Source organism: Musa acuminata, chromosome BXJ3-5, assembly GCF_036884655.1.
Source record: "Musa acuminata AAA Group cultivar baxijiao chromosome BXJ3-5, Cavendish_Baxijiao_AAA, whole genome shotgun sequence".
Taxonomy (NCBI): Eukaryota; Viridiplantae; Streptophyta; class Magnoliopsida; order Zingiberales; family Musaceae; genus Musa; species Musa acuminata.
Window position 1 is genome coordinate 2,351,362 of NC_088353.1, and position 13,089 is coordinate 2,364,450.

General features: G+C 48.3%; 2 protein-coding genes across 2 annotated transcripts; both read left to right on the plus strand.

The window, feature by feature from the left end:
• Window positions 1–4,727: 4,727 nt before the first annotated feature.
• LOC103984331 (protein HOTHEAD-like) lies at window positions 4,728–7,134 on the plus strand. Its single transcript, XM_009401820.3, has 5 exons — window positions 4,728–4,827; window positions 5,041–5,685; window positions 5,765–6,162; window positions 6,282–6,853; window positions 6,950–7,134. Exons 1-5 carry the CDS (start codon window positions 4,746–4,748, stop codon window positions 7,008–7,010), a joined length of 1,758 nt encoding a protein of 585 aa, XP_009400095.2. The 5' UTR covers window positions 4,728–4,745; the 3' UTR covers window positions 7,011–7,134.
• A 4,413-nt stretch (window positions 7,135–11,547) lies between these two features.
• Window positions 11,548–12,959, plus strand: LOC135638120 (transcription factor PCF2-like). The gene has a single exon (XM_065151083.1). The coding sequence runs from the start codon at window positions 11,848–11,850 to the stop codon at window positions 12,841–12,843; it is 996 nt and encodes a 331-aa protein (XP_065007155.1). The 5' UTR covers window positions 11,548–11,847; the 3' UTR covers window positions 12,844–12,959.
• Window positions 12,960–13,089: the final 130 nt, after the last annotated feature.

Genomic DNA, 13,089 nt, shown 5'->3' on the forward strand with positions numbered 1-13,089 from the left:
AACTTTTTGGTCAGTAGCATTTCAAACTGAAATCTATCTCATTAATCGTATGCTCACTCCAGTCCTACAATACCAGTCATCATTTGAAAAACTATTTCACAAGTTTCCAAACCTTCATAATTTCAAAGTATTTGGTTGTCTATGTTATCTATGGCTACGTTCTTATGCTTCACATAAGCTAACACTATAATCTAAGCCTTGTATTTTTATAGGATACTCTCTCGAACATAATGCTTTCCGATGCTACGAACCCTAAACTCAAAAAGACTTTATATCACGTCATATTATTTTTGTGGAGTCTTCTTTACCTTTTCAAAACCATGAGTATCTTACCATACAAGCTACTCCGATAAACATACATTACTGGAATATCTCTCTAATCCCGTCACATGAAGCTCCCACAATACCGTCTAGTCCTTACCCTCAAGATCAACGCACTCCTCCAGTTCAACAGCTTCTCACTCCCTCTATTATTTCTCTATTCCCTTCATAAGTTTCCTCTATTGATGATGGAATGCCCTCATCAATATTGCCACTAGCTTTATCTTCTCCTAGATCTTGTGATATTGAAGTGCCATAAACTGGCTTGGCTAATGTTAGTGACTCACACTGGCTATACCAACAATACAACCTACCATTTCCATAGCCCTTAGATATCTAATGACAACATGCTTCAAAAATAATATTTTTAAACTACGTCAAGTTTTTGACCTACATGTTATAACGAACTCTTCCTATAAGGCCAGTGAACCCACCACAATTACTCAAGCTCAAAAATCTCCTCACTAGCATAAAACCACATGTGAAGAATATGATGCTCTCCTATATAACTCTACATGGACCCTAGTACCCTTTCATCATATATAAAATATCATCAAGTGTAAATGAGTCTTTCAAATTAGGCGAAACCCAAACAAATCCGTTGCTAGATATAAAGCATGCCTGGTAGCCAAAGGGTTTCATCAACAACCTAGTGTTGACTTCATATGGATATTCAGTCCCATTATTAAATCCACAATAATCCAGCTTATCTTGAGTTTGACAATATCAAAAGGCTGACACCTATGACAACTGGATGTTAACAATACCTTCTTATAAGAGACTCTAATTGAAGATGTTTTCATGTAGTAACCTCATAGCTTCGTTTATCTACATTATCCGAGACATATCTGCAAACTACAAAAAGCTATTTATGGACTTCGTCAAGCTCCAAGAGCTTGGTATACTGAACTTAGCTCATTTTTGACATCAATGAGTTTCATTAACTCCAAGTCCGATACCTCGTTATTTCTACGATAATAAAATGGAAACACAATATATCTTCTAGTGTATGTGGATGATATTATTATCATAGGTAATAATCCATTGGAGATTTAGGCATTCCTAAAGCAACTGGCCGATCAATTCTCCCTCAAAGATTTAGGAACTTTGAGTTACTAATGAGGATAGTAATTACGATAAGACTCGGCTGACGTCAACCAACGCCTCACGCCCGGTCAAACGGACCAGAACACCGGCTGAGGCGCATTAACACCTACTCAGGCTTGGTTCTTCACGCCACGCAAACGCTAATGTCAGACGCTACCAGCCTACCCCCTGCAAGCGGGCACATCAAACAACAGCAAGCTTCTCTATAAATACCCTCGCGCTCTGAACGAGTAAGGGGGACGGAGAAAAGAACACACTAGGGAGACACCTCAAACTCTTCTTCTTTCTACCCCATCCACCATCTACTGACTTGATCGTCGGAGGGGTCGGGTCGAGCCTCCCGACCCGACCTGTGTGTAGGACGGCAGATGGACCGCGTGCCCAACTGAGGAGCCCCCTCCGGCGGAGACGGCTGACCCCGTCCTGATCGGACCGCCGCAACCTCGGCGAACCCAAGGGCCGCACTGGGAAGATCCCCGTCGTCCGGACCCGAACCAAGCCGCGTCGGCCCAGAGGCCACGGCTTAAGTTTGTTTACGCAAATATTTTGGTGCTAGAAGGAGGGCCCAGAATGTCGGGTGATCACCCGAGCGGCCCAGACAACCCCACGGCTGACAGGTCGCACCCGACTGAAGCCTTAAGGGAACATCCCCCGCACTGAGGCCATCGTGACGAACACCCCCCCACGACCTCCGAACGATACTGGCAAATGTCCAACGACCCGGGTTCGTCGCTGCCCGACGGCGCTCCCGCCGACTCGATGCTTGTGTCACCCGAGGCCTTCCAGGACCTCGCCCGTCAAGTCCAAGCTCTGATGGACGTGGTGCAGGCCATCATCCCGCTCGTTCCTCATCCGGCGCACCCGCCGGCAGTCCAACCACTGCGACAATACGAGCCGCCCGTTCGGGCCCACACAACACTTCTGGAGCCCCCCACTTCGCCTCGGGTCCGACCGGCCCCACTCGGGGATCCAGTGATGGCAAACCCGAGCGGCCCCCCGGAACCTGAGGCACTCTCTTTGGATCATCTGCGGACCCAGTTGTTGCTGCGGCTGTTGCGGCAGAGAGGAGGAACTGTGGGCTGCTAGGGCAGAGAGGAGAAACTAAGGGCTGCTGCTCGTCCTAGTTCCTTCGATCCTGGAGGAGGAACGTTGAAGAAGAACTGTAATTATTCTTGCTGCTGCAAGAAGGCAGTGATGGCTATGTGGCAAGGATGACGGTAGTGGCACTTCTCGCTCGAGCGAGATGCGGGAACGAGGAGGAGAGGTCGCTAGCCGGGGAGTAGTTGCAAGGTTGCGAGGAGCAGATGGCTTTGCTTCTGCAGGAAGAGGCAGACGGAAGACGATAGTAAAGAATGCTGCCGGTGTAGGGATGAGAAGAGGAAGAAGAAGAGGGCGCAACGTGGTGGCCCTTGTTCAACTTCGAAGGAGGTCGACACAACGATCCTGGAGGATGTTCATGGAAAACGTTGCAGCGATAAGAGCTCGACGGAGGAAGATGACGCTATTGCTGCCACCTTTCGCCAAGGAAAAACGCTGCACTTGATGGCGATGCCGGGTGCGGTCACGGCAGGAATAGCGATGGAGGGGGGAATGATTGAGATGGAGTCGCGATCCATGAGACAATAGGAGAAGGAGTCGAGATTCGATGGAGTTCGACGGGAAGACTGCTCTACTTCGAGAGGTTTAGAAGTGGCCTTCACGACGATGACTCTAATACCATGTTGAAAGAGGATAGAAGATACAAATTATGGAAGAAATTATATGTCATTGAAGTTGTTCTCTCCCTATTTATATAGGAGGGAGGATTTTCTTGCGTATGAGAATAAATGTGGATGAGTTTGACAATATATTCTTGATACATGTCGCACTTAATGCTATATCCAGCAAGCAGGCTAATATCCTGTGAGAGAATTAAACGCTAATATCATAAAATTTTATTGCGCACGATGGATTCTAAATGATTAAGTTTGTTCATGAAAATAATGAGAAATTGGAGGCAGGGCCATGTGTTATGTCTCCTTGGGAACCTGATAACGCCGATATCATTTTTTTTGTTATGAATGACAACTACTAAACTATTGTTACTGTTATTACTACTACTACTACTATTATTATTATTATCTATAAATTAAAAACAGCACGTTCAAAATCTTCATCAGACGTTAGATTCTTAAAAAATAATGATAAATTATAATAGGAGATATAGACAATTTTAATCGTGAACCTGATAATATTATTAGTTAGTTTAAAGAGATAATATTCCTGTAGGTAATGTGGCAATAGAGTCCAATCATGTGTAAAGTCTGGATTGACGAGAAATAATGAACATGATAATAAATAAATCGTTGTAACATCAATTTTTCTCAACCTGACATCTTCTTCCTTTTCGCATTACAAATGGTTGAATAGTCAATCTTCCAAATCAGAAGAGTCAACAGGAAGGACGTGTCACATCTTACTGTTGACATGGACGTCAACTTTGTGATTGAATTGGTGCGTGACTGATATTTTTCACATAAAATATATAATAACAAATGTCCAAATCAAAATCCTTATTTATTACAAATCAATGCGTGGAGGATAGTCACGGGACATTGTTTGACACAATTTAGATAGTGCATACAAGACTTGTCAAAGTCAAATCATCATGATATACCTTGCAACATCCAACTTGGACACTTGCGTTTAATTTTATTTTGAATTTGGTATTCCATGAATGACTTGGTACACCTTCGTCAACTATATATATATATATATATATATATATATATATATATATATATATATATATATATATATATATAGAGAGAGAGAGAGAGAGAGAGAGATGAAAGAAACGCTGACTTGTTAATGTGATCTTCTGATGACAGTTGGTGCGTAAAAATTAATGGAGGTGGTTGAACCCCCACCAGAGATTTGATGCACGAGTCGATATCACTATGATGCATGCATCTCAATTGGGAAATAGTACTTCAGTTGGTGAATTATCATCACAATATAAAATAAAAGAAAGACATATCAATAAATCCAAGGCGCGGCAAGCAAAAGCTTCAGTGCACGCGCGCGTTCTACTCGTGACGCAACCCCGTGACGGAGGGCGATCCCTTGAGATAAGTGGGGGCCAGCATCCACGCGAATCGCAACGGATTTAGGGCCGTGTAGTAAACCCGCGTGTATGTAGAGCGTCCCTCAAATCTTCCTGTGCTGCCCAAGTGTGTTCAACATGACGTGGCACCATCATCCCCATGAGAACACTATATATAATACATACGACCCTTAGCCGACTCCAAAGCTCTTCCTATAGCTCCTAACCAAAGATGGAGACTGCACCACTGCGATTACTCGCTTCAGCTGCTGTCTTCCTTTGCTCCCATTGCTTCTTCTGCTACGCAGACAACCGTCTCTCTCTCTCTCTCTCTCTCTCTCTCTCTCTCTCTCTCTCTCTCTCTATATATATATATATATATATATATATATATATATATATATATATATATATATATGTGTGTGTGTGTGTACTAGCTTTCAGTCTAGCTGGACTTGGACTGTGAGTGTACCTCTTGCACTTTGTGCTGACCATATGTTCCGTCTCTATCCTCTCTAAATTAACAGGCGGCCCCAACTACACATTCGTGAAGCATGCAACGCAAGCCCCACGTGTGTCGTACCATGACTACATCATCGTCGGCGGGGGAACCGCCGGCTGCCCTTTAGCCGCGACTTTGTCGCAGATCTCCAACGTGCTGTTGCTCGAAAGAGGAGGCTCCCCGTACGGCAACCGCAACATATCGCGCATGGAGCTCCAGGTAGAGAATCTCGCCGACCGATCCCTGACCTCGCCAGCCCAGCCCTTCGTCTCCGAGGACGGCGTCATCAATGTGCGAGCCCGCGTCCTTGGCGGGGGCACCTGCGTCAACTCTGGGTTCTACTCCCGCGCGAGTACCCAGGAGGTGAGGGACATGGACTGGGACGCGCGGTTGGTGAACGAGTCATACCAGTGGTTGGAGAAGGTGGTGACGTTCGAGCCAAAGCTGATTCCGTGGACTTCGGCGCTCAAGGACGGGCTGCTGGAGGCCGGCGTCACGCCGTACAACGGGTTCACGTACGATCACATGTATGGCACGAAGACAGGGGGGTCGACGTTCGATCAAACTGGTCGTCGCCACACCGCGGCCGACCTGCTCCAGTATGCCGATCCCGACACGCTCACCGTTCTTTTGCGCGCGACGGTACAGAGGATCTTGTTCAAGAAAGGAGGTGGGAATTGCGTGCGTGTGTGTGTGTATGTAGAACTAATGGTTAGTAATTGACGCTGCTGTTACAAATACTTGTGCAGGAAGGAGGCCACAGGCATTCGGTGTGATATATAAGGATGAGATGGGCAACATGCACAAGGCCTACCTGAAGCATGGCTCGGCCAGCGGTATTATAGTGTCAGCGGGAGCCCTTGGGAGCCCGCAGCTGCTGATGTTGAGCGGCGTCGGCCCTGCCGACCACCTCAGATCTCTTGGCATTGAGGTAGTTCTGGACCAGCCGGCTGTGGGCCAAGGCATGTCGGACAACCCGATGAACGCCGTCATCTTCCCCTCGCAGCAGCCAGTGGAGATTACCTCCGTGCAAGTCGTCGGGATCACTCGGTCGGGCAGCTACATCGAGTCCTTCACCGGCTATAACTACCTCCCTGCTCTAGCCGGCAACTCCTCTGGTGGCGACGGCGATCAGCAAGCATCCCAGGTTCTCTCCAGACTCTGGTCAACTACACTAACAGTATCTAAACTATATCCACTTCTTGGATGACCGAGAACTGGCATTCACCATGATAACACACAAGTAACCAAATCTTACTGAAACAGCGGCGTCTTGGCGTCTTCCGCTCTCCTCGCAAGCAAAGAACTCAACTAAACATGGTTGAGGGTGCCGACCAAGTAAGCATTCCCGACGAGTTTTCATTTCAAGGGGGACTGCTATTCGAAAAAGTGGCGCGCCCTCTCTCTCAGGGTCATCTTCGACTCAAGAACCGTAACCCGGACGAGAACCCCTCCGTCACCTTCAACTACTTCATGAAACCTGAGGACGTTCAGGCGTGCGTCGAGGGCATGAAGACGATCAACAGAGTGATCGAGTCCAAATCATTCTCGGACTTCCGGTACTCTATCCTCTCAGTAGATGATCTCCTAGGTGTTTCTGCAAACTTCATCGTGAACAACAGGCCAAGACATGGCAGCTATGACTCCACCACCCTGGAGCAGTACTGCAAGGACCTTGTGCTGACCATGTACCATTACCATGGGGGGTGCCAAGTTGGCCGGGTGGTCGACCACGACTATAATGTTCACGGCGTTGACTCGCTCAGGGTCATCGACGGCTCGACCTTCAACTTCTCTCCTGGAACCAATCCTCAAGCTACCGTCATGATGTTAGGAAGGTAGTAAACCTTCTTCTTCTTCTTCTTCTTCTTCTTCTTCTTCTTCTTCTTCTTCTTCTTCTTCAGCTGACCACTGCATCTATTATTATGGTGTAGGTACATGGGAGTTAAAATACAAAACCAGAGGTTGGAGCAGAAGAAGATGAAGAAGCCTTAGCATGATAGTCGAACCAGTTTGCAATTGAATTCTTTCTCACAATAATTGTACTCCGTTCATAGTACATGACGCAAACTTTGTATTCTTGAATGCTCCCATGCCTTGGAACGCTTTATTATGCTTCAATATTTCGATTATTTTGTACGAAGCCATGGAAGATAAGAGTCACAGTAGATATTGTCGAGTGGGCTACTTAATGATGGACATTAATAAAATTAAACAATGGTCCAAATAAGATACCAAAGACCAGCACGAAAAGCTGCTGGCCACTGGTGACAAGAGTTACGACTAAGATAATGTATCTTATCCTATAACACATATCACTCTATGTTAAGGTTGAGAAAAACTAGTTTCTAAATATATTATCAACGTATAACTCGCATGGGTAGAATTCAAATCATAGTCATACTGATCATATATCTGTCATATTACAAAAAATAACATATCAATTACCTTTTACCCATCTGAGAGCTTAAACGGATCGTTTTGCAAATCAGTTTAGAATTATATATATTTTAGCCTTTTCAAATATAGTGGTGACTAGTCATTTTCATATACATCAGATAACATAAATCTTCTCTTTTTCCTCTTCTTCTATTCCTCTTTCTTCTTCTTCTTCTTCTTCTTATTTTTCTTCTCCTTTCTTTCCTTCTTCTCTGTTTTCTTTTATTTCTCTCACTCACGGCCACTCAGCCTCTGTTTTCCTCGTAAGAGAGGCGGTGGGTGAAAAACTTTTTCTTTTATTTCGATATTTTTATATTTTAGTCTCTGTATTTTTATACTTTCAGTTAAGTCCTTAGAAAAAATAGGGATTAAATTCTTTTCCCTAAATAAGAAGTTTAATCCTCTAAATTTTACATCTCTAATTGAAAAATAAAATTGGTATATATTTTTATGACGGTGGACTGATAAGCGGTTGGTTTACTACTGAATGTGCAAGCTCATCCAAATACCTCTTTCTAGTTGATGTGGAAGACTTGTCGAGGTGACCACATAGGCGATCGATCGAAAGTGATCCTGTCAGTGAGGACCCAGTTTGGGATGACCGGGTAGATGGTCTAGGATCTTTCTGGCTACAAGGTTCCCTTCTAAACTGATTCATCTGGGTGTCCTTGAGAGATAGTTTGTCTCGTGGCTGCATGGTTGCATCCTGATAATGGGGTCACCTCTTGACCACCGATGATCTTACATGATAGACCGGCACTAGGGGTTGCCCGACGTGACCCCTTCGATGCTTAAGTCAGCAAAGAGAAAAAGACAGTAGTGTAAACTATACGAAAGTTAGTGTGTCCAGAGTTCTTTTTTATCCCTCAGCGTGAGCTGATAAGTTCCTTTTTATACATGATCCTTAGGTCTTCTTATTGACAGGTCTAGGATATGATTAGTTGAACCGCCTTATCATTCTCTGATTTTAATAAGGTAGGGCGGTTATCACCAATCATTGATGCGATGCACATTGGGATGCCCTATGGCACCATTTTGGGGTTGGTGACCTAGAGCCCTGCTTAGGTGTTGGCCTTAATGACATATGAGCTAGCATGAGGCAAAATAGTCTCTATCATTTGCCCCCCCCTCATAAGGGCATCCCTCGGGGCCTTTCTCTAGAGAGCGCACTTGCGTGCTCTTCTATTGGGTGCGTGTTCTGATGGAAGTCTACTAGCTAGAGTATTGCATCGGTCTAGTTAAGATACAATCCTCGGGTCTTTATGTCGAGTGCATGTAAGCTTAGCTTAGGTGCATCCCTTGGGTCTTCACGCCGAGATGCATGGCTCAAGAGCGAGTCCTTTTTAACTCTTACTCATTCGAGGTACCACTCTCAAGTCTTCAAACCAAGTGCATGGCTAAGAAGCATATAAGCTTAGCCTAGGTACTGGCCTAGGGTCTTTAGGCCAAGGTGCACATCTAGAGAGTGTAGAGACTCATCCTAAGTATAGCCTTTGGGGCTTTATACCGAGGTGCATGGCTTGGGAGCGAGTCCTTTTAACTGTTACTAATAGAATTGCGATATTGTACCATCGCCGATCTTCCACTGGGTTAGGAGCATTATATCACAGTGTTCATTTGGATTAAGTTTACCTTAGGGTAAAAGCACGCAATGATATTGAAGCCGTGGTTGAATTTTATTGCATGAAAACCCTTGTGTATCTAAGCCAGGCTACTGAACCATCTCGCACTTCCTCCGAACAAGGAAACGAAGACATTTCAAGGTGGTCTAATCGGTGAGAAGTTGCCATGCCGTCTCTCTAAGGGTTATCTTCGGCTCAAGAATTGTAACCCAGGCGACAACCCCTCCGTCACCTTTAACTACTTCATGGAGCCCGAGGACCACCTGACCTGCGTCGAGGACATGAAGACGATCGATAGAGTGATCGAGTCCAGAGAATTCTCGAAATTTGGGTACCCTAATCAGTCGGGTGGCGGATCTGATGGCCCTTTCTGCATCTTTAATTATCGACAACCGAGAAAGACATGACGACGACTCCACCTCCTTGGAGCGGTACTGCAGTGACCTTGTACTGACGATATGGCATTTCCATTGCGGATGCCAAGTGGAACAGGTGGTGGACGATGAGAAGAAAGTTCTTGGCGTGGATGCGCTCAGAGTCATCGATGGCTCCACCTTCATCTTCTACCCTGGAACGAATTCTCAAGCTACTGTCATGACGCTGGGAAGACAAGTAACCTTTTGTCCTGAACTTATCCTCAACCTGCCATGGCCTGTTCATGGTAGATTCTCTTCTGGCTTTAATTGGAATGTTATCTCTGTAGGTACAAGGGAGTTAAGATACAAAACCAGAGGTTGAAGGCAGATACCCTAATACGTGACAAGGTAGCCGGAGATGCTGGTCGTTGGATTGATTTGTGTCAATAACTGTGCTCCAAAGGACTTGATTTGCTTTATTTCTCACTCATTTGGCGGTTGTCGAACAGTTATGTTCCCATGGGACAAGACGTCCTCATGATAAGGACAACTAAACTAAGAATTGAATGACACTCTTTTTGAGTCCTTTTTCCATCCATTAGGCATCTCAAAGTTTTTGCATGAAATTTCTCTTTCTCCAACAAATAAGTATTTGTGGTTGTGATGGCGGTTAATGAACAGATATATCGTGGCTGATGAGTCAGTACGACTTAGTTCACGGGTTGATGTTGGAAGTCTTTTGTTGGTTGAGCTGGACGCCTAGGTCGACTGGGCCCTCGTGACGGGGTGTTGATCAACGTTCCTTGGTCTGTCGATCCGGGCACCGTTTATGATGAGCCACGGCTTTTTCGTCTTCGGGGTGGTTGGCAACTCGTCCTCGTACATTGGATGACGATTCCCAGGTTGAGACGCTCGTCGCTCGCTGGTGGTCGTTCGCCCGCAAAAAATGACTCTCGTCGGGTCGGGTGATCCCCAACTGTGGCCCCTCCGACGAGCAAGTCAGTGTGGGGTGGATTATTTTTTTGTATTTGTCCCCCCTTGGTCGGAAGTCGGCCGGGGGTTTTATACTATTCCTCCGGTTCGGGGTTTTATACTATTGCACGAGGGTTGGTAGTGCGTGGCTACTGACCCTCGAGGGACAGGACGAGACTTCTGACCGACCGCCGCGTCCAGGATGTGCGGAGCAACGTCAGGCGGCACCGCCCAAGCTCTCGGGACGGGACGAGTGGAACAACTTCTTGGTACGATTCTGATTTGACATGTGGCGTCAGCGGTGACATGCCGGGGTTCCAAAACATGCCGTATGTATCAAAGGCCATTCATCTAAACGCTTGCTTGGTTAACCTCGAAGCTCATTTGCCTCATTGCACAGCCTACCCTTTTCATCAAATCCAAACGTTCCCTTTATGCGGGACGCACCGAAGACAAATTTAACGTGCCCAATATCAAACTGGACCCCAGCTTCTGACGCCGATGATGGTGAAGGCCCAATCCAATTCTATATCGGACGGTGGTCGCACACCCGGTTGGCTCCAGGTGTTTGTACCCACCGTCTTCGACCGACCGATCGCGGATGTTGACGCCCTCACCGACGCGTACACCTCGCGGGGATGGGACCCGGCTCTGCGTCCCGCCCCTGGTCCACCGCGCCTTTAAATCCCACGATCGACGTCGCCCCTGACGCGCGTCCTCCGCTCAAGTGGGGGCCGCCTCGGTCCACCCGCCCGCGTGAGCGATTCCTGGAGCCGGGGACCACCGCGGGAGGGGCTCCGCGAACCCGACGGCGATGGCCGACGGGACCCGGCCTCACGAGCCTCCCAACAGCTTTCCTCACGCGAGATGTCTCGTGACCAACCATTCCCGACGGATTGCCCATGCTGGAAAACGCGGAACCCACTGGTGGGCCACGCTTAAATCCAATAAAAGGTGGGTACGTTCTGGGGTTGAATGTGACAGGAGATTAAGTGTATTCCAGTTGCAGTTTTAACAAGGGACGGGGCCCAAATTCCCGGAAAGGAGGCCCCATGCCCGCGTAAATGAGACGAGATGTATTCAAAGCGGGCAGCAGTGGGGCCAGCCCTATGGATCCAAGAAGGGAAGGAGTGGCACGGATGCATTACAGGAATTGCGGAGCCTGGGAAAGGAACCCACGGTGCCAAATCCCAGAACTAACCCTTTCGGGCGAAGACCGAGACAACACGCGTGGGCCAGATCGCGATCCGACGGTGGAAGGTGCAATAGAAGCGGGGTCCAGTTGGAATAGGACTCGGATTCGCCGTTTAGTGGTGGTGGATGATAGATAAAGAGGCGCGGTGGGTTTATTAGGGTTTTGTTGGTATCGTGATTGATTCTTTGGACAGCGAGGAGGGGCAAAGAGGACGAGCTCTCCGTGTGCAGGGACGGTGACGAGGAAGTATGGATTCCCGGAAGCTAGAAGGGAAGACCGACTCCCGGCCTAGCGGTGGCGGAAGCGTTAGCGGTCGACCGGTGGCATCTGCGCCGCCGCCCGGTATTATACCCGTCCATCGGTTCATCGTTCCCAAACCCGAGCCGATGGAGATGATGGGGTTGGGGGCGTTCCAGATCCTTCGGCGATCAGCATCACGGAATAAGGACCGGCACACCAAGGTGGAGGGCCGGGGCCGGCGGGTCCGGATGCCGGCGGCCTGCGCCGCTCGGATCTTCCAGTTGACGCGCGAGCTTGGTCACAAATCCGATGGCGAGACCATAAAATGGCTCCTCGAGCAAGCGGAGCCGGCGATCATTGCCGCCACCGGCACCGGTACCGTCCCCGCCATCGCTACCAACGTCGGCGGGACGCTCCAGATTCCCACCGAGGCGTCGTCCTCTGCGCCGCTGACCTCTACATCCGCCCCCGCAGCGGACGGCGGAGATGCGCCCAACAAGCGGCGGAAGAAGCTTCAACCGTCGCGAAGCGAGGGCAGCGTCGCCGGTTACTTCCCCCTCCAAGACCCGCTGCTGCCGGGTGGCGGCACCATCTCGATACCGGCGGGACTGGCCCCCTTGGGCGCGAGCGGGACGCAAGCGGTGATCCCGGTCTGGGCGATGGGGGGAGGCGGCGGTGCAACGGGATCGATGGCGATACAGCCGGGGGCGCTGTGGATGGTGCCACCCTCGGCTGCCGTGGCGGCGGCGCCATCGAGCCAGGCGCAGATCTGGGCGCTTCCGCAGGGGCCTCAGATTATCAATCTGGCGTCGGCCCAGCCAATTTCCACAGCCACGGTGCTCCCTATGGACTTAGCGGGCACACCGGCCGCAGGAGGGAAGCAGGAGTTACAGTTGATGTCGGGGGCCGGCGTGCAGTGCCCCCGACATCAACAATCAGTAGAGGACGATGAAGAGGAGGAAGACGAGGACGAGGACGAGGACGACAGCAGTCACGACGATTAGTATCAGGATTAGGATTAGTATTAGAATAAGGATTAGACTCTTTAGCATTGAAGGGGTGCAATTCTCTTTTGGTTAATTGTATTTTTCGTAACTCTTTGGATAAAACCCTTCTTTAATTACTCGTCTTACTTGTGGGACCGTCGCGACTGCCGTCAATTACCAAGCAGACTGGTGAGGCGTGTAGTTATGCGAGCTGGTTGACGAACGTACGTAAATCCAATTTGGTTCTGTAAGATTCGCTCGTGG

Bases quoted from the DNA above. Each gene is read 5' to 3' on its own strand.
- LOC103984331 (XM_009401820.3), top strand. From the start codon at position 4,746: ATGGAGACTGCACCACTGCGATTACTCGCTTCAGCTGCTGTCTTCCTT. The intron at 6,163-6,281 runs GTTCTCTCCAGA...TTACTGAAACAG, and splicing joins GCGATCAGCAAGCATCCCAG to CGGCGTCTTGGCGTCTTCCG. The intron at 6,854-6,949 runs GTAGTAAACCTT...ATTATGGTGTAG, and splicing joins ACCGTCATGATGTTAGGAAG to GTACATGGGAGTTAAAATAC.
- LOC135638120 (XM_065151083.1), top strand. From the start codon at position 11,848: ATGGATTCCCGGAAGCTAGAAGGGAAGACCGACTCCCGGCCTAGCGGT.